At 42.6% G+C, this 20911-nt stretch overlaps 1 protein-coding gene across 4 annotated transcripts in view; it reads right to left on the reverse strand.

Moving 5' to 3' along the window:
* Positions 1 to 20385, reverse strand: part of LOC147457384 (stomatal closure-related actin-binding protein 1-like) — an 81015-nt gene extending 60630 nt beyond the window's left edge. Inside the window, exons 1-4 of one of the 4 annotated variants that reach the window (XM_086512272.1) lie at positions 20249 to 20384; positions 19825 to 20149; positions 19321 to 19449; positions 18968 to 19060 (exon numbers count right to left, since the gene is read on the reverse strand). In XM_086512272.1, the coding sequence (XP_086368398.1) occupies positions 18968 to 19060; positions 19321 to 19449; positions 19825 to 20112 (510 nt within the window). In that variant the 5' untranslated portion in view covers positions 20113 to 20149; positions 20249 to 20384. Of the gene's footprint in view, positions 1 to 18967; positions 19061 to 19320; positions 19450 to 19824 lie in introns of all 4 variants that reach the window. The other 3 variants (XM_086512274.1, XM_086512273.1, XM_086512271.1) reach the window with 3 other exon arrangements.
* Positions 20386 to 20911: the final 526 nt, after the last annotated feature.

Below are 20911 nucleotides of genomic sequence, written 5' to 3' on the forward strand. Positions count from 1 at the left end.
TGGGAAGAATCAATTTGCTTTGAGCATAAGGTTGCAGTACATTGGCTTGGTTTGTGGTTCATTGAAGTTTCTGTGCTCGGGCCACTGCCAAGCTTTCCAATCCAGATCAGCCTCAAAAACCTGCATAAGCACCTAGCTAAGATCTTGGACACCGTATTGCTCAGAAGTCGTTCAATTCCGTTGAGATTGAATGGGAAAGCCAACTGCTCTGCTTCCTTCAATCCCCTGTTGCTTCCATCCCAAAAGTGATTCGGGTTCAAATGTATACGTCCCTTGTTGTTGACTTTTCTACCCACTAATCTCCAGAACGGAGTTGATCCCTTCCCACTTTTGAGAGCCAAGGGAACTAGTGTGTTATGGAATTTTTAGAATATCTGACTGTCTCACCCCATTCTAGTGTCTTTGATGGTTTGGTACACTTCATACTGGCTCACCCATACTACCACCCAATTTCAAGTCTCGTACTCTTTTAATATCGTATACGTACATATATGATACACTACAAGAGGTCACTTAAATTCCGGTATAAAATTACCGACGTCAATGGCGGGTGTCGGTATATGTGTAGGTAAGTATGGAGGGAGATGCAGTTTGTTTTTAAAATCATTTCCGATGTATTTTCCGACGTCTATTCCAAAGTATTTTCCGACATGTGTATCGATACCTGTTCCGACGCTTATACCGACGTCTGTACCGTTGGACCCTGCAAATGAACCCGCATGCTTTCCCTGCCCATTTCGCTTATTCTTACGCCTTTTCTCTTGCTCTCTTCCTCCTCACCTCTTGCAGATCTGCTGCGAAACAAGTTGTCGGAGGTGCTAATCTTGCTCGTGGACTACTCCAAAGCACTAAGGTGAGATTGTTTTCGAGTTTACTTGTAGGTTTAGAGTTTAGGGTTTAACAAGGTGTGTATATGTGAACATTTTTTGCAAGTTCAAGGACGTTTACAACACCTTTTCTTGCGCAAATAGGCCGCTTGAACTTTTAATGCATATTAAATTTATTTAAATTAATTTGTATATTGATAAAAGAGATTTCATGCTTTAAACTTTCAATGCTTTAAACGAAATTATGGTTTATGTTGTAAAATTTTGTTTTGAATTAAGAAAAAATTTCGTTTTGGTTTATGAAAAAATCTTGTTTTAAAGAAATTTCGTTTTTAATTATGACGGTTTTGAAATTATGCACTTGATGAGGTTTAGGTTTTAAGTTTCGGTTAGGTTTAGTTTAGGTTATATGTTAAGTTAATGTCACGTGACACATCCCAACCCTATGTGTCCGTGGACAAGCTACACCACAGCAAGGTTCAGTCAGTCCGATCAAGTTAGATTAGTAGTGATCTGGCACTTTTAGGAGTCTATTCGTAGACCGTGCATGCCCAGTCACTTAGCATAGATGCATATCCTCCGGTTGCACACAGCATGATCATCGGAATTCCCATCAGAATCCATTAGCATCAGTTAGGGGAATTTTCCAGTGCATTTAGCCTATTTTCCTATTTATTGGGATTTTCACTTATTATTTTTAAGTGACTTTCCAACAAAAGTAGGTAGGACAATTTTGCTAAGTTAATATATAAGCAAACCCAAGTTAGCACTTTCTGGCAGAAAAGGCAATAGGAGCACTTGCTCAACAGGCAACTTCTCAGCAAGACCAACACCCGCGACTACTCAAGCGTTTTCTCCACAAAAGACCTAGCGTTTTTGCATCAAATCAGCCTTGGCGATTTGTGCACAGCAGATCAGCCCCGGCGTCATCACGACACAGCAGATCAGCCTAGCGTTTTTTCATTTGCAGAACCCCGGCGACAGAAGGACCAATTTCAACCCCTCGCGTTTTTGGATTTCAACAGCAAATTAAGACCGGATCATTCACCTAAAGTGTAGCAGATTCAGCCCGTAAAGACCATCAGTTTTCAGCCCTAAGAAACCTCATTTTTCAGCCAAGAAAACGCAGCCAAAACAGTCATTTTCAGCCACCGAAACAGTCCCAAAATTCAGCGATTAGAAGATCTCAAATTTCAGCCATCGTCATCATCGTCGTCGTCACCGTCGTCGTCATCGACATAGACCAAGTTGCATAGTCCATTGCATACGCATTGTACACCTTTGTGCAATCAAAGAATAGACCACTCTCGCCGACAAGAGTGGGGCCTTCGGAGGAGGGTTTTACAACCTCTCGGGTGTCGTATCTCTTCTCTCTCCTTCTCTTCGTCTCATTCACTTGCACGCACCATTTCCACCCACTTTGTTCGTGACGACAACACTCTACAAGACGGAAAGCTCTCTCTTTCCCTAAGAACTAAAAGGAACCTTGAGCAGTAAAGATCACTAATCTTGAGAAAATACAACATTCATTCCGGTGCACCTAACATTGGTATCAGAGCTTTGGAAGTGTTCTGCATTACTCAAGGAAAGAACCACAAGAACCACAAGAATTTTTTTTTGCTTGTTGCGATCGCACGAACCCAAGTTTACTTGGGCATGGCGATTCCTAATCGTGTTTTGTTGAAGAGTGACAGGAATCCCAAGAAAGAAGGGCTTGTCCAACCTCCCCTTGTGTCTCTTTTCACTCATTGAGAGCGGACCATGCACTTAGCGGCCAGCCAATCGACGTGAGGTGGGAAAAAGCAACCTTGGTGTGAGCGCAAGGCCGCCAAGGGGTGCGCCTGCAGAAAAGAGTAGAACTCGGGTGAAGAGAAGATCCTTCTCCAACGCGATTTACAAGCAAAAGAAAACCTCAAGAACCCCAAGAACCCAAGACCCTCAAGACTCAAGAACCTCAAGACTCAAAAACCTCAAGACCCTCAAGAACCCAAGTCCCTCGTGGACTTAAGAACAAAGAACCCACGATTGCAGGATGATCATCACTAGCGGAATGGATACTTCGCTTAAAGGTGATGAGCATGAGAGAGGCGAAGAAGAATTTTCCCCACCAGGAGGTTTTTCCGACCCTCTCCCTTTCCATCTACGACAAAGATTGCACTAACTCCTATGAAGGCTTTGCAGCAATTTTTTCTGCAACAAAAGTTAGAACGAGAAGCAAGAAATGCAGAAAGAAAAGCAAAAAGAGAGCGTGAACACGAAGAAAGAATGGCAGCCATAAAGCATAAGTACAAAGAAAGGAAAGCCGCCTTGTTGCAACTCTTTTCTCAAGTGCCGGCACTAATTCACGAAATTCGGGAAAAGGAGACTCTCCGTTTCTTCGTCTCCAAAGCATGACAAACAGGATTTGCATGATGATGAGAAGCATGATGATTTGAATGATTATGAGAAGCATGATGAATTGAATGACAATGATTTGCATGATGATTTGAATGACAAGCATGATGATTTGGATGACAAAGATAAGCATGATGATTTGAAGCACAATGATAAGCATGATGATTTGGATGCCAATGATTTGCATAATGATTTGGATGACAATGACAAGCATGATGATTTGCATAATCAAGATGTGATTTCTCACAAGCATGATGATTTGCATGATCAAGGTGTGATTTCTCACAAGCATGATGAGTTGCATGAAGATGATGTGATTGTTCACAAGGATGATGTGTTAGTGGATGCTTTTCTTAGCGAAGCTAACCTCATTGTAGATTCGATCAATCACGAAGATCCGATCTTGGCTTCCGAGTCGAGCTCCAGAGAACCCCCACAAGACGATTCGATCATTCAGGACGAACCGATCTTGGCTCTCGAGCCTTGGTCCAAAGAACCATCACAAGAAGTATTATGTGTTCGCATGATTGATACACACGCATTGTTCGAGTATTCATTCGTGAAGGTTTAGTCAGCATCGTTATGTGATCCCTTTTCCTAGGCATGACATATTGTATGTTGAGCAAGTTTCTCTCATGGATGATTACGTTTCTCTCATTTTAGTCAGCATCGTTATCTGATCCCTTTTCCTAGGCATGACATATTGTATGTTGAGCACGTTTCTCTCATGGATGAGCATGAATGTATGCGGATTTCTCATGAAAAGCTGAAAAGTATTTATGTCAGGAAGTCGCATTCCATATCTCTTCCTTGGCATGACACAGTTTCCGAAAGAGCACATGATTGTATGAGCACCAAGCATGGGCATTTCCATTATGATTTGCCACAGTTGATTGGTTTCGATCAAACAAAAAAGATTCGACCGCATTGTTTGCATGTGTTTGATGAACGGGTTGTCACTCCGTCTCTATGTTCGTCTACATTGCATACACTGTCTTTAGAGAAGACAAGATTTTTTTCCTTCACTTTACATGGAATGGGTATGTTCATGGTTTTGTGTTGGAGATGGTTTCAGGAATTTTCAACCATGGAGATTCTTGAAGACGAAAGAAGAAGGACTCTAGACGAAGTTGAAGCAAGAAAGGTGATTCAGAAGATTTTGTGTCGCTTTTGGCGCGGCCCAAAGAAGCAAGCGTTGCAGACCTTTATGAAGTTCAAGTACTGCTCGACCCACATAGCAGAGTAGGCCGGCGAAGAGTCCCTTCCAAGAATCCGGATGCTGTTGGCGATCTCCCTCGACGCCATACAGTTTGGTACCAGTACCTCACTTTGAAAAGGAGGGGATGTCACGTGTCACATCCAAACCCTATGTGTCCGTAGACAAGCTACACCACAGCAGGGTTCAATCAGTCCGATCAAGTTAGATTAGCAGTGATCTGGCACTTTTGGGAGTCTATTCGTAGACCGTGCATGCCCAATCACTTAGCATAGATGCATATCCTCCGGTTGCACACAACATGATCATCGGAATTCCCATCAGAATCCATTAGCATCAGTTAGGGGAATTTTCCAATGCAATTAGCCTATTTTCCTATTTATTGGGATTTTCACTTATTATTTTTAAGTGACTTTCCAACAAAAGTAGGTAGGGCAATTTTGCTAAGTTAATATATAAGCAAACCCAAGTTAGCACTTTTTGGCAGAAGAGGCAGCAGGAGCACCTTGCTCAACAGGCAACTTCTCAGCAAGACCAACATCCGCGACTACTCAGGCGTTTTCTCCACAGAAGACCTAGCGTTTTTGCATCAGATCAGCCTTGGCGATTTGTGCACAGCAAATCAGCCCCGGTGTCATCACGACACAGCAAATCAGCCTAGCGTTTTTGCATTTGCAGCACCCCGGCGACACAAGGACCAATTTGAACCCCTAGCGTTTTTGGATTTCAACAGCAAATTAAGACCGGCATCATTCACCTAAAGTGTAGCAGATTCAGCCCGTAAAGACCATCAGTTTTCAGCCCTAAGAAACCTCATTTTTCAACCAAGAAAACGCAACCAAAACAATCATTTTCAGCCACCGAAACAGTCCCAAAATTCAGCGATTAGAAGATCTCAGATTTCAGCCATCGTCGTCATCGTCGTCACCGTCGTCGTCATCGGCATAGACCAAGTTGCATAGTCCATTGCATACGCATTGTACACCTTTGTGCAATCAAAGAATAGACCATTCTCGCCGACGAGAGTGGGGCCTTCGGAGGAGGGTTTTACAACCTCTCGAGTGTCGTATCTCTTCTCTCTCCTTCTCTCAGTCTCATTCACTTGCACGCACAATATCCACCCACTTTGTTCGTGACCACAACACTCTACAAGACGGAAAGCTCTCCCTTTCCCTAAGAACTAAAAGGAACCTTGAGCAATAAAGATCACTAATCTTGAGAAAATACAACATTCATTCCGCTGCACATAACAGTTAAAGTATATATAGGTTATATGTTAGGTTAGGATATATTTAGGTTATATGCTAAGTTATAAGTTAGATTATACGTTAGGTTAGGTTAGGGTAGGTTCTAAGTAGTTAGGTTTAAATTAAAGGTTAAATTAAGTTATAAGTTAAGTTATAGGTTATACGATAGGTAAGCTAGATTATAGGTCAGGTTTAGGCAACAAGTTAGGTTAGGTTATAGGTTGCATGTAAAAAGTTAAGTTAGGTTATATGTTAAGTTAACTCATGTTTAGATTATAGATGGATGTTGTGTTCGAACAGTTAGAACTTATATACTTTTATGTTAATTTAAAAACTTATCGGTCAAACGTCCAAACACGAGCGTCTAAACCATAACCCTCTAACCCTATTAGCAGACTGAAATGGCCAAGCGCTACAGTACTAACTGGATTTGGAGCGACCAAATCAAAAGTTGCCAAACCAAAGCGGATTTACATAGCCTTCCCTAACGCTCTAAATATAATAATGTATTAGCGGCCAAAACAAAAGTCGCTAGGTAACCCTTAGCAAACTAAATGGCTTAACGATACCCTAATATGTTTTAAAGCGCTTTACCTTAGCGGCTTTTCATAGTGTGCTCTAATGCACCGTCCGAACACAGTGCGCCATCTATTAACGGCCAAACCAGAATCCATAGAACCCTAAGCGGCTAGCCCTAAGCAGATTGAATGGAAAAACGCTACACTAATCCAATTTGGAGCGGCAAAACCTAAGCAACTTTACATAGCGCACCCTAACACTCCAAAATACGACCATCTATTAGCGGCTAAACCAACACTAGTCCTAAGACATTAACCCTAAGTGGCTAGCCCTAAGCGGATTGAAATGGCTAATTGCTGCCCTAATCCAATTTGGAGCAGCCTAACCTAAGTAGCTTTACACACCATACCATAAGTTCTAAATATCCGAACACAACATCTATCTGTTAGCGGCCAAACGAAGATGACTTGTGTACTTCTAAAAACGCAAACCGACTTCGGTTAAATTAAATTATAGGTTAGGTTAGGTTATGTTAGTTTAGGTTTAAGTTATAGGTTAGGTTAGAGCTAGCGACAAATAGTAGAAAAAACACAAACGGACTTCGAAGATGACTTGTATACTTCAAAAAACGCAGACGGACTTCGGTTAGGTTAGCCTATAGGTTAGGTTTAAGTTATAGGTTATGTTAGATTAGGTTAGGTTTAGGTTATAGGTTAGGTTATGTTAGGTTAGATTTAGGTTATAGGTTAGGTTAGAGCTAACGACAAAAAGTAAAAAAAACGCAAATGGACTTTGAAGATAACTCGTGTACTTCAAAAAATGCAAACGGACTTCGTTTAGGTTAGCCTATACGTTAAGTTTAGGTTATAGGTTATGTTAAGTTAAGTTAGGTTCAGGTTATAGATTAGGTAAGATTATAGGTTAGGTTAGAGCTAGCGACAAATTAGTAGTAGAAAAAACACAAACGGACTTCGAAGATGACTCGTGTACTTCTAAACATGCAAACGGACTTCAGTTAACTTAGGTTATAGGTTAGGTTTAGGTTATAGGTTAGTTTACGTTAGGTTAGATTAGGTTTAGATTATAGGTTAGGTTAGATTATAAGTTAGGTTAGAGCTAACGACAAATAGTAGAAAAATCACAAACGAACTTCAAGAATGACTGATATACTTCAAAAAATGCAAACACACTTCGGTTAGGTTTTGTTATACGTTAAGTTTAATTTGGTTATAGGTTAGGTTAGGTGCACACAAACTTCAAAAACACTGATATATAGTCATTGACCCTCTGGTCCTAATCTCCATGCACCTCTAGACCGAGGTGTGCGGGGATCGAACGTGAGATTGTTAGAGCTCGAGCTAGCAACAAATAGTTGAATGTGAGACTATTAGAGCTCAAGCTAGCAGCAATCGGACTTCAAAAGTGCACACAAACTTCAAGAACCTTAATATATAGTCATTGACTAATAAAGACGAGATTATTATCCTGTGGTCCTAATCTTCGTGCACCTCTAAACCGAGGTGTGCGGGGATCGGGCCTAGCTAGAGAATATGAGGTTGTTAGAGCTAGCAGCAAATAGTTGAAAAAACGCAATCGGACTTCCAAAGTGCACACAAACTTCAAGAATCTTAATATATAGTCATCGATCAATAAAGACGAGATTATTACCCTGTGGTCCTAATCTCTGTGCACCTCTAAACCAAGGTATGCAGGGATCGGGCCTTGCTAGAGAATATGAGGTTGTCATATATTATCATGTACTTAGTAGTGTGCAGTTATAACAACTAGAGTGTTTTAATTATTTGTTGCATCATTGGTACATAAAGTATGGACGCTAAGATGGTGTGTCCTTGTGTGCATTGCAAGCATCAAATCTTTCGAAAACGAAAAATATGTGACCAACACATACGCAATCACGGTCTCTTTCCGATTGAGCAACTACAAGACCTGCGTTATCGATCTCATGGTCTAGAGACTGAAGGTCAAACTCCGCAAGTAGATATTGCTTCAACTTCATCCCAGAGAAGACCATTTTCAAACGAGCAGCCATCAACTGAGTCCTCCCAACCAATACCTGATGTGGCATTTCAAGAAGAGATGGAGCACATGTTGGACACGTTCTTTGACATAGATCCCATCATTGAAAACATAGAAGACGACAACATTAAACGCAATAATACGGACCAACCTCAGTTATCTAGTTCATATCGACGACATGATAGCAACGATAAAGAGGGCGAGATGAACCCAAATTCTTGCACGCATGTTGCTTTATAGTGGTGCAAAAATCTCAGTTCTCCATACCGCGTTGACAATGCTTAATTTGCAATCTGTCTACGGTTGGTCTGACACCTCAGTCACAGAGCTTTTCAAGTAAATACATTGTATCCTAAGCATGATAAAGTGCAAATTACAGTTCAATAATGTGATCAAGGGACTGACTTATTCATGTAACGACAGGTTGCTCAATGAGAAAATCTTGCCACGAGGGAATCAATGCCCGCTACCCGTCCAGCCGCTAAAAAGCTTCTTAGTAATTTGGGCTTGGATTATGACAAAATACATGCATGTCCTAATGATTGTATACTTTTTCGCAATGAGTATGCAAATTTGGAACAATGTCCCAATTGTGGATCAAACAAGTACAAAGAGAACACACAAGGAAAATTTATCCCTGCAAAGGTCCTTCGACACTTTCTTATCATTCCAAGAATAAAGAGCATGTTCAAGTGCAAGTCCATAGCCGCTTTGATGACATGGCACTCAAATACTAGATCGACAGATGATGTGATACGGGTATCTGCTGACTCTCGTGCATGAAAGCACATAGAGAAAAGTTAGCCTACATTTGAGAACGAGCCACGATGTATCCGCTTTGGTCTGGCAATGGACGGAGTAAACCCATTCGGATTTCGGGGTTCGTCATGGAGCACGTGGCCTATTTGTCTGGTTAATTATACTCTTCCACCAAGCCTCGCTATCAAGAAGGGACATCTGTTGTTGTCATTGATCGTCCCAAGAAAGTACAAAGCAAAGAACATGGACGTCTATCTGGCACCAAGGTTGTACCAACACGTACGTGTTGATCCGTGTTGTACGGTACGTCCGTACTGATCCGTACAGTATGCGTACAGATAGTACAGTATGGTGCTTTTTTTATATAAAAAAATTTAAAGCCCTTATAGGCTATCTGGGATGCGTTTTGCATGTCATTTTCGCTGCACACTGTCGCTGCAAAGCGTTACAAAGAATAGCAAAACACTGTGCAGAAAAAGATATCCCCTCCCCCAACTCTCTCTCTCTCTCTCTCTCTCTCTCTCTCTCTCTCTCTCTCTCTCTCTCTCTCTCTCTCTCTCTCTCTCTCTCTCTCTCTCTCTCTGTGCGAGAGAATTCACCAGTCTCGACTCTTACCTGTGACCCATTATTTGCATGTTTTCAGCAGGCTGTTTTCATCATGCCAAAACCTACGAACCCTTTGTGGGCAAAGCACACCAATGTAATTGAAGTTGTGAATACTCCTCGGCAAGCTTGATCAGGTTGTCGCAAGTGGTCATGCAAGTACTATGGTTTCACGCTGTCGAGTACAATCACTCTAGTTGTGATGCATCTAACTGGCATCAATTGCACAAATAATTATGGCAAGTGCAAGAAGGTACCTCCAGGTGTGCGGGAAGCATTGATTGCTGAGAAATTCCCTGCATTTGCAACAACAGACAAAGGAAAAGTGGCACAACAAACAGAAGACAAAGGAAAAGTGGCACAACAAACAGAAGACCGTTTGCAAGACACTCTTCTTGGAAAACTAGGTGACTCTTCTACACAGGTGGAGGAGAGCTCAGGGTCTCAGCAAATTGGAAACAAGAAGAGGGCTCGTACCATGCAGGAAGAGGAGAATGAGGAGGTTGGTGATGTGCATGTGCGTAGGTAGAGCACCTTGCCTTCACGTGTGCATTCTATGTCTTGGGTAAAAGAGCGTCAGAAAGTGGCTGAGATGGAGATTGCTCGCATTCTCATTGAGTGCAACATCAGTTTCAATGTCTTGAAGACTGAACAATGGAAGAGGATGGTGAGGTCCATTGCCCAGGTAGGTGCTGGTGCCACAAATACATGGTATGGCCTCGATTACAAAAAGATACGCACCACAGCACTGGAGGAGCAGAAGGCCTTGATAGATAAGGCGCTGGTGCCTGTTAAGGCTGGATGGCAACAATTTGGATGCACCATCATCTCTAATGGATGGAGTGATGTAAGCAGGCGACACATCATTAACATACTTGTGTCTTCTTGTCTTGGTATATATTTCTTGCGTGCTGTGGATGCAGGAAAGGCAGGAGATAAGATCACAGGAGAATTCATTTTTGAGCATATTTCAAGGGCCATCAATGACATTGGTAAAGAGAATGTGGTTCAAGTTGTCACAGATAATGCAGCCAACTGCAAAGCTATGGGAGAAATGGTAACGGCACAATTTCCTCACATTTTTTGGACTCCATGTGCAGCCCATTGTTTAGATTTGTTGATGGAGGACATAGGAAAACTGCCTTGGGTGCAGCCAACAATTTCAGAGGCTACCAGATTGACCACATTCTTTCGAAAGAAGCATCAGGCCTTAGCCATCTTTCGTAGCCATAGTACCCTTGATATGGTGCGGCCCTCCAAGACCAGGTTTGCATATATGTATTTGGTGTTGCAGAGACTCTCCAAGGTGAGGGATCCACTGTTGCAGACAGTTGTGGACCCAAAGTGGAGAAACATGGCTCGTGCAAACAGTGAGAACACCAAAGCCATTCAGAGGCGTGTGTTGGATGAGTCTTTTTGGACAGAGGTCCATACCTTGATAGTGGCTTTGCAGCCAATGTATATCTTGCTACGAGTCACGGACATGGAGGGCTCGACATTAGACCTTGTCTACCATCTCTTCATGCAGATGAAGAGCCACATCACGGCATGCCAAGCCTTGACTCAGGAGCGATGAGTGTCAGATTTTTTCATGACATTCTTTTTATATCTAGGCCATGAATCCATTGCTAATTTGAGTGTGATCATTGCTGATTTTTTTGCAAGCGAGATGATATCCTATTCTTTTTAGATAGTAGGTGGAAGTTTATGAGTCGTCCTATTCATGGGATGGCTGCTTTACTCCATCCTTTTTACAAGACCCAAGAGTTGTTTCATGAGAGTGATCTCCTCACACTAAAGGACGAGTACATTAATGATATGTTTGAGGAGCACGAGCAGCTGGCAATAGATACAGAGATGTGCAAGTACATGAACAACTTGGGGCCATCGTTTTCACGTCAGGTAGCATTGCGTCCAGAGGCCACCAGTTGTCCTCTCACTTGGTGGCAGAGTTATGGTCGCCAAGGTCTTCCATGCCTGACTACTATGGCTCTACGTTTGCTCTCGCAGGTATCTTTTAAATCTCACTTTATTTCCCTATCTTGGGTCTTGCACAATGCGTTTAAATAATAAATCCTGACAACGACACCGACCATTGCTTTAATGCAGGATTGCTCAGCGGGTGCTTGTGAGCGCAACTAGAGCGCTTACTCTTTGATCCATACCAAGATCCGGAATCGCCTTAGCACTTCTCAGTTGGAGAAGCTAGTGTATTGCAAGGCCAACATGAGGCTTGTGCGCTCTTACCACGCTTTGGGGACACCCAAGCAGGTAGTATGACGATGTAGTATGACATCCTATGTATATGTTTCTTATTTAAACTATTGTTAACAAAATGTACATTGTACAACAGGTTGATCCCTCACGTATCACGCTGGTAGTTGATCCTATTGTGGAGGAGGCGGACCAACATATCAGAGATGAGCAGGAGGAGATAGTATGCATGCTTCATAGAGAGCTAGAGGATGTCGATCGGCGTGTGACAAGATCTCGTGCACGTGCTTACAACATTCCATTACGTCTCCAGGATACAGGTGAGGGGAGTGCACGACGGAAGAGCATTCTCAAAGGCAAGCTACCCATACGTACTCCTCGACAGCATGCGAATGAGGCAGTCCGTCTCATTCACACTCCAGAGGAAGAGGAGGATAGTGATCCAGACCCAGTTGGTGCAGACGAGGCCACATATGCTATGGTGATAGAGCCAGAGTTATTACATATCAGAGATGAGCAGGAGGAGATAGTACGCATGCTTCATAGAGAGCTAGAGGATGTCGATCGGCGTGTGACAAGATCTCGTGCACGTGCTTACAACATTCCATTACGCCTCCAGGATACAGGTGAAGAGAGTGCACGACGGAAGAGTATTCGCAAAGGCAAGCTACCCATACGTACTCCTCGGCAGCGTGCGAATGAGGCAATCCGTCTCATTCACACTCCAGAGGAAGAGGAGGATAGTGATCCAAACCCAGTTGGTGCAGACGAGGCCACATATGCTATGGTGATAGAGCCAAAGTTTGATGACGAGGGCAATGTCGTGGCAGATGGCGACATGCTCTTTTCAGCATCATCTTCTTCTTCTTCTGACGATGAGTTTCACTAGGCACTAGTGACTGGTTACTACTTTAGAGTCTAGACATTTTCACATATTTCAACAGGATGTTTTTTATGTACGCTCTAGCAAGAGCCATTTTGGCTTGACATTTGTCATTATTTTGGTTCCATCCTTATTAGCAGTTTGTGCCATGTGGGCTACTTGAGTCTTGAAGCAATGCTTGTACAGTTCTGAGTTTATTGTCAGCAACTTACCTTTTGTTCAATTGCTTGAAGCTTCATGCTTGAAGGTTTGTCATTGTTCTGAGTTCTCTTGTTAGCACTGAGCAGGTAGAAATGTTTTTACGTTGTTCAATGTATATTGTTTCTTGAAGGTTGGTACTTGTTTTGAAGTTAAGTGAATCTCTAGTGGATAATGTGTATAGTAATGTGTCCCCAAGTACTTTGCAAGGTATAGATTGGTTAACCCTCTAACGAGGAAAATATAATTTTCTTAAATTTCCTCTCATTTATTGTTTTTTTACAAAGGTGCGTATTTTTACGTACCTAAAAAATTTATCCATACGGCACGACGTACAGTACGTACAGTCACGACCCGTACAGTACGTATGGTACAACCTTGTCTGGCACCACTTATAGAAGAGCTCCAAATCTTGTGGACAGGAATCGATGTGGTTGATATGTTCCACCGATCGGACGAAGGAATGTACATGTGCAAGGCATTCTCATATGGGCCATGCACGATTGGCAAGGCTTCGATGAGTGCTCGGGAAAGTGCCTTTGAAACCCTCACACACATGTGATTCCTGGCTATGCCAACGCTTTTATATTTTAATTTTGTGATGTTTCAGGCTTGAGTTACTCGGGCAATCATGCATGTCCAAAATGTGGTCCTCGACTTGGCTTCCGCCGCTCTAAGCATTTGAGCAAGACAGTTTACGAGGAGCATGGTAGATTTTTGCCTGAAGGACATGAGCTACGTGGACCAAACATATGCAAACATGACATACATCCACTGAAAGCAAGTGATTGGAAAAACATGTGGCTGGAGAGGGGAGATTGGATGTCACCTCAAATGAAAAGACTTTCTATTTTCCATGAACTCCCGTACTGGAGTGACCTACTGATTAATCATTTGCTCGATCCAATGCACATCTTCAAGAATGTAGGGGAGATCATATGGAAAACCATCACTGGAAAAAGGGAGAGCAAGGCCCAAAGAGATGACCGTCAGGCTGTGGGTCGAATGCCAGAGATGTGGCCTCGACTTAAACCCAATGGAAAGTTTGCTATACCAAAAGATCCATAGGTTCTGAGTCGTGCAGAAGAGCAACAAGTGAAGAAGACTATATCTCTCGTAAAAGTGCACAAATTTTTACAATTCATCTTTACTAATTGCCATAAAGGGTTGTTTGACAGATGACATTAGAAGAACAATCTACAAAATCAGTGAGTTAGTACCCTGGATCAGTTCAAAAGAGATAATAGAAGACAGCATCGATGCAGCACACTTAAATGCTATTGAAGCAGTGTGCATGGTGGAGAAGTACTTTCCAACAAACATTCTTACCATCCAAATGCATGTACTTGTGCATGTGGTCGATGAAGTTGCAGTTCCTGAGGTGGTCCATAGCATGTGGATGTTCTTCTTGGAGAGATTTATGAAGACTTTAAAGGGGTTTGTTCGTCAAAGGGCTCGTCCCGAGGGTAGCATGGCCGAAGGATGGCTTGTATAGGAGTCTCTGTCCTCATCAATAAATTTTTTGTCTCAATTGATCCCGAGATGCCCTGAATGTGGACTACTGAGGTTAACATCAAGGTGACAGGGGACGAGCCGCAGGGACAAGGCATCGTTAGGAAGATGGACATCACAATGCGAGAAAAGGTTATGAGATTTTGCCTTCTCAACTCAGACATCATGCAAAAGTGGCTAGAGAGGTATGAAGGGAAAAAGCAACAACGCTTGACAGATCGCCTTCAATTGAAGCGCAACCGTGCCACTACAAACCTTCCTTTTCCAGATCATCTTCAAAAATTGCATGACTTTCCAACTGGGTGGTGATTAGATGCGACAATCTCAGAGGCAAAGAGGAATGGAGTGTTGATTACTGAAGAGGAAGAGGAGATGTCAAGGGGTTGCGATTGGCATGTATATTTCACAACTTCCTTTTCGAGCTCCACATGATCACATTGCTTTAATAACTTTTAGTCTGTTTCAATTTTGTGGCTACAGTATCACAAATATGGAGCTTTGTGGTCGCATGGGAAACACTTCAGAGTGCAACGAATCGACGAACAAAGGGTCACTTTCGTCAGTGGTGTTAGGGCAAGCTTCATCCAAGAAAGTAAGAGTAGTGCCAAGGATGAGAACACAGAGACTAGCCAACTTGAATACTTTGGCTACATCCAAAACATCTTGAAGATTAGCTTTAAAAAGTTTGATATGTTTATCTTTGATGTCAAGTGGTTCAAATTTATTACCAGCGGCCCTAATGCAACTCTGCGTAAAGACAAGAGTGGATTGATTCAAGTGAACTCTAGGCGGGTATGTACAGATGCGCGAGATACATTCGTACTTCCGCAGCATTGTGAACAAGTTGTGTTCATACACGATCTACTATGGAAAGAAAATGATGAAAATGATCTGTCTAAACCCTACTGGCTCTATGTCGTTCAAGTTGCTCCACGTAGCAAGCAAGTGTGTGAAGGATTGGACGTTAAGATCAAAGAGGTGATTCATAAACAAAGCGCAGGATCGATGGAAACTTTAAGTTTACATTTTGAGGTGGATGTGGACAGTGAGCAATTGTCTGAACCTAGAGATGAGGTGTCAAATACTGAAGCTAATGCGGAGAGCGACGAAGAAGTAGTATTCGATGACGAAGATGCAAAAGTACAGATTGAGATAGACATCTCTGGTGCATCAGATCTCATAGAGGATGAGAGATTAACTAATGATTTTTGCTAGGTCTTTTGAAAAACTCTTCTTATTAGTCTACAATACACTTTAGATTCATTCATTTCTGTTGCAGCTTCGTTGATTTGTTTTTTGTATTGATTAAGCATTTCTTCTGTAAACTAACATATTTTGTGGATGTTATTTGTGTATGATTAGCCATGGCCGATGATGATGAGCCACACTCTCCTAGTTTTAGTTTTCCTGTCACTCCGACCGACATGTCACCCTAGCAAATAGGCTCGTTTTTTGTCTCAGTTCACACCAGAGCAGATCGCGATGACAGCACCTTTGGACAGCAGGTCCCTCTAGACCTACTACGGTCGACCCTACGCCCGAGACTAGTGTGGTCCCTACACCGAGCGGCCCCACACCTCAGTCTAGTGTGTCCCCTACGCTTAGGACTCGTGTGCCCCCTACATCGACGGGTAGTTCATCCTCGAGAGGAGATAGACGTCGTTTTGGAGGCGTGGTTGCTGTGGTAGCGGTTCTACCGACGCGTCCATACCACCAAGAGAGCATCCACCACTCTCTTCAATAGATAGTTCACCGATTGACACACCATGTACACCTTGGGGATCACACGACCATGATCCTAGCAAGGTGTACAAGAGCACGGATGGGACTGTTGTGGCGGATAGGATCGGAAAGGCTATGCAACAGAGGATTCGACAGCTCTGTACGAATCAATTTGGTCACTCTGTGATGGAGATTTGGGATAACCTCGATCTTGAAAGAAAGAATTGCATCATCGAGCGCATTCACAAAGAGTACAGGCCGACAAAGGGGTACGATCCAATCTTGAACCCCTGGATTTTGAGTGTGGCGAAGTCCACAATGTCACACCGTCGGTTAGAGGCGAGAGACGGGTACAATGCAGTCCCAAGCCGGCATGGTTGGACGCAGAGGAGTGGGTGGGGATTGCACAAGAGACACAAGACAATCCTGAGAGATTTCAACATCAGAGAGATATAACCAGAGTACGTTTGAGGTTTGCTAGAGCGTCACATCTTGGGAGTAGAGGCTACGATACGCTTTGATATGAGTTTGTAAGTATTATATGTATGCTTTAAATTATTGAAAATATATATGTTATTTGAAGATTTATCTAATGATTAAACCATAATTTTGTAGAGAGTTGCTGTGAAGCGCCCTCCGATACGCCGAGAGGAGAAGTATGGGTACAAGCATGGACCTGTGGCCCTTTTGACCCAGTTGCAGGAGGAGGGAGAGAACGTCGACAGGGAGGCATTACCATGAGGGTCTTCTCACTCAGTGATTGTTTGCATATGTACAATTTTGTAGTGCTTATGTTTATGGTTTATGGTTTATGGTTATATTTATGGTATGGCACAGATGTTATGGTTAAGGTTATGGTTTTACTATGATGGTGGCAATCATGTGATGGTTATAATTATGGTTATGGTTATAGTTATGGATATGGTTGTGGTTATGGTTATGGTTATGGTTATGATTATGCAATGATGGTATGGCTGTTATGATTATGGTATGACAAGCAAGTGATGGTAATGGTTATGGTATGGCAAACACGTTATGTTTATGGTTTTGCAATTTTCAACTCATGTTTTAATTTTGGTTATAAAATCTTTATGCCGTTATGCCATGATCAAGCTTTTGATTTTGTGGTTATGGTATTTTTACAATTTTGCTAATTGCCATACACTTGCTCTTTAGCGTCAGCTTGTAGATGGAGTGCGGTTGCTTGTGCACTCTTCCTTTGGGCAGAGAGGGTTGTTTTCTTTTGTTGCAATACATGCAGCATCAGTTCTAAGCCCTCTCTGCCCAAAAAAAAATTGCAGGTTTGGTCGTCGGTACAAAGTACGGTATAGACGTCGGTAAACACTTTGGAAGAGACGTCGAAATTTCCTTATACTTACCGGCAGTTATTTCATTGCGTATTCCGACACTCATTTCATAGTTTATCCGACGTATAATATATCGGTACTTATACCGATGTCAAGATATCGACGTCTCTTCCGAGGCCTATTTCAACGCTTTTTAGTTTTAAAACAAACTTTATTTCAACGGCATCTGCTCCAATTTCTGCGCGCCGTGTTGTAGTGATATTACATGATATGCTAGTAGCTTTAAAGTTTGGAACTTTAAGCCCTGAGGTCAAGTCAACAACTAGTAACAAGCCTTTAGATAAGTGAAGAATCTCATATTTTCCCACCTTCCTTCCTCTCTTCACTCCCAAGTTCCAAGAGTGTGAGAGTAGCGTGTCCCTTGCATGCTTTCTAATGTTGCGAATCTAAAATTCCATCATAAAAGTAGCACCATTCCTTTCCATGTGAGCTGCAAGACTCTTTCATCTCTTGAACTTCCTCGTGAGTTAAAACCTCTAAGAGGCTTGAACACTCCTCTCCATCACTATCTCCCAATTGCTTTGCATTTGAAATAGAGAGAGAGAGAGAGACTACCATCAAGTGATTCAATTGACAATAGTTGCAACGCTCTACAAAGAGACTCCACATACATTTAGGAATTACTATGAACGCTCTTCTTTGCCATGACTCCCAACTCCTTTGCATGGCAAGGAGCTCTCATGGCAACTACAACGTTCCCTCCCCCTCTTTAACATTACCAAATGCACCGATTGCCTCTTGAAGACAACAATGATTTCCTTGCCTCTTTCCCAACCTCAACCTGAAGTGTGCATGAATTTCCTCTCCATCGCCATCATTAGTGGCTGCCAAGCTAACTGGGTGGGCAGTTGATCTACAATGAGAACCATGGATGGACGCATACGCATATGTGTGCACGCTTACACAATGCATTCAAATATTGCAGGATCACTCCAGGTAAGACTGCTTCTTAAACAAATAAATATTAAGGTTCTTAAACGAAAAAAATGCTAAATTTACCTGATCCACTTCTAGATTTTAATGTTGAACTTCTTCAATTTTTATCTCCAATAATAAACCTATTAAACTACAAAACTGAAGGTTTTTTAAATATATATTTAGGTTTTTCCGAGCACTAATGGTGGTCAAGTCACAACACAGGGCATTGCACGTATGATGAGAAGCCTATAAGTGGGAGGAAAAGCATCTAGAAGGTGAACATACCCCAATATATTCCAGCACAAGCAAACTTAGTAGACATCAAATAGAAAGTACACCAAGTCAACTTCTATAGCAACTTCATCAGTAGCTTTTGGCACGAATCCTAACTACAATGGCTTGCCTTAGCAATTCCACCTAGAAATATTGCATTGTAATCACTGATGCAAAAAAGCAAGCTCCTACCTAAAAACAACCAGCACGACGTAGGGAAAGAAAATCTCCTATATTGGTATTCATGCACATACAATACTCAGAAATCTGGAATTTACCTGTTTAAATATAGCTGCAAGCTTTCGAACTTCAAGCTTTTCTTGAGCCAACTCCGACTCTCTTTGGGCCAACTGAGAGGACAATGCATCCACCTAGGTTCCGATCCATTAAGATGTGAGTCACTATTTGAAAACTCTCATATCTATATGCACAAACACACACGTGCATGTCTGTGTGTGTGTGTGTGTGTGTGTGTGTGTGTGTGTGTGTGTGTGTGTGTGTGTGAGAGAGAGAGAGAGAGAGAGTTTGTAAAAGTTATTGTCCCTATTGCAAACACCCCGTTTCAATTTCCCATCTACCTTATGTGTATGTATGCTTTCGCTCACAGCCCGGAATCGAATAGCAAACTTACTGAGGTAAGAGCTTCTTCCACATCATCTTTGTTGCGCCCAGCAACTCTTCCTAGCAAGGCCTCCAGAACCTCACGGAGTTTCTGAAGAAGAACTTGCTGATCAAGCGAGGCAGCCTCTCTGATCCGTACCTGGAAAATTTTTGAAGACAAAAAGGTTTACAAAAGCTATGAAGAGCTGGGCCAATGCAAAGAGTGCTGATACACGATTAACATCTTGAATGGTGCGAACTTTGGTACAAGCATACAAACATGCCAGTATGATCAAGTGTGCTTAAGCATCTGCTCAAACATGAGATTTAAGGTTTATTTAAATGGAAGCATGTGTTTTGTGTGTGTGTGTGTGTGTGTGTGTGTGTGTGTGTGTGTGTGTGTGTGTGTGTGTGTGTGTGTTCGCTCAACTACATGTGCAAGCCTCCATATTTCTTATGAACCTGTGAACCGAAATATATCCTCCTATTGTACACATGACAAAATTTGAAGAACTTCAAATTTTGCTATTGTTACTTCATCAGAGATCTTTTCCACTGCTGCCTGTGCTGCAGCCTGCCCTTTCTCAAACTTTTCGGCAATATCACGAACAGAGAAGCGCCTATGAAGCTCGGCGAGACCGGCAGCTTCTTTTGCAACTATCTCCCTGGTAGAAGGTGAGGGCGAAGCTAAGTCCTCTTCATCATCCATGGTATCAATGGCAGCCCCACGGCTGGAAGGAATGAACAAGCCATGGGGAGGTGCTACGAGCGCGACGTCAACTGCCACGCTGCCAATATGGTGCTCTGCAGAGCTGTGGCTCATTTGCCTCGCAATCGCAGAAGATGGGCTCTATGATTCTCTGTTGCAGAGGGCAAGGTGTCAAGCATGGAGATCGCAAAACAGAGAGAGAGAGAGAGAGAGAGAGAGAGAGAGAGAGAGAGAGAGAGTTGTACAGTACAAGCACACAGACTACAGTCCACCCTCGACGAACTGTAGGACACAGAAAACGATGGTTTCCTTACAACTCACAGACTTAAGCACGAGACTTTCTTCAGATTCTCTCACTGTGTGATGAACGAAAAGGAGGCGGGAGGACGACGAAGCTGCAAAGAGGAGAGATAGAAGAGAGAGAGAGAGAAGACGGAGAGGAATACAATACAATAGTCTTCAATTTTGAAAACCCTCTCAAAAGTAGGGCCCTCCCCCTCTTTTCAAATATTTGTATTCCATGAATGATGATACTCCTAGTCTCTACTAGTACTTTTCTGGCTGCCAGCAGTAATTTTTTCTTACACATACAAACAATCCCTTGCAAGAAGGGTTCAGCATGGACGGAGGAGTCTATGATTACCATGGCATGATCACATGCATCCCTTGGACATAAAGGTTGTATGAGCATTAGGCCGGGTTCAGACGAGCCCGCGGCACTTTACATGTTTACCTTTTGCCACCAGCGCCTTTGTTCACACGAGACGGAGGCAGCTTTTTAAATTAAAATGAAAAAATATGTGGGCATCCAATGAGCGTAGCTCATGGGGTGAGGTAAGTGACTCCAAGCCTGCTGGTGAGAGTAGGGATGCACGTCCTGTGCCTCTACTTTGTTGTCGGCCCGTCTGAACCC

This window comes from Adiantum capillus-veneris, chromosome 5 (assembly GCF_014529385.1).
Source record: "Adiantum capillus-veneris isolate H3 chromosome 5, ASM1452938v2, whole genome shotgun sequence".
NCBI lineage: Eukaryota > Viridiplantae > Streptophyta > Polypodiopsida > Polypodiales > Pteridaceae > Adiantum > Adiantum capillus-veneris.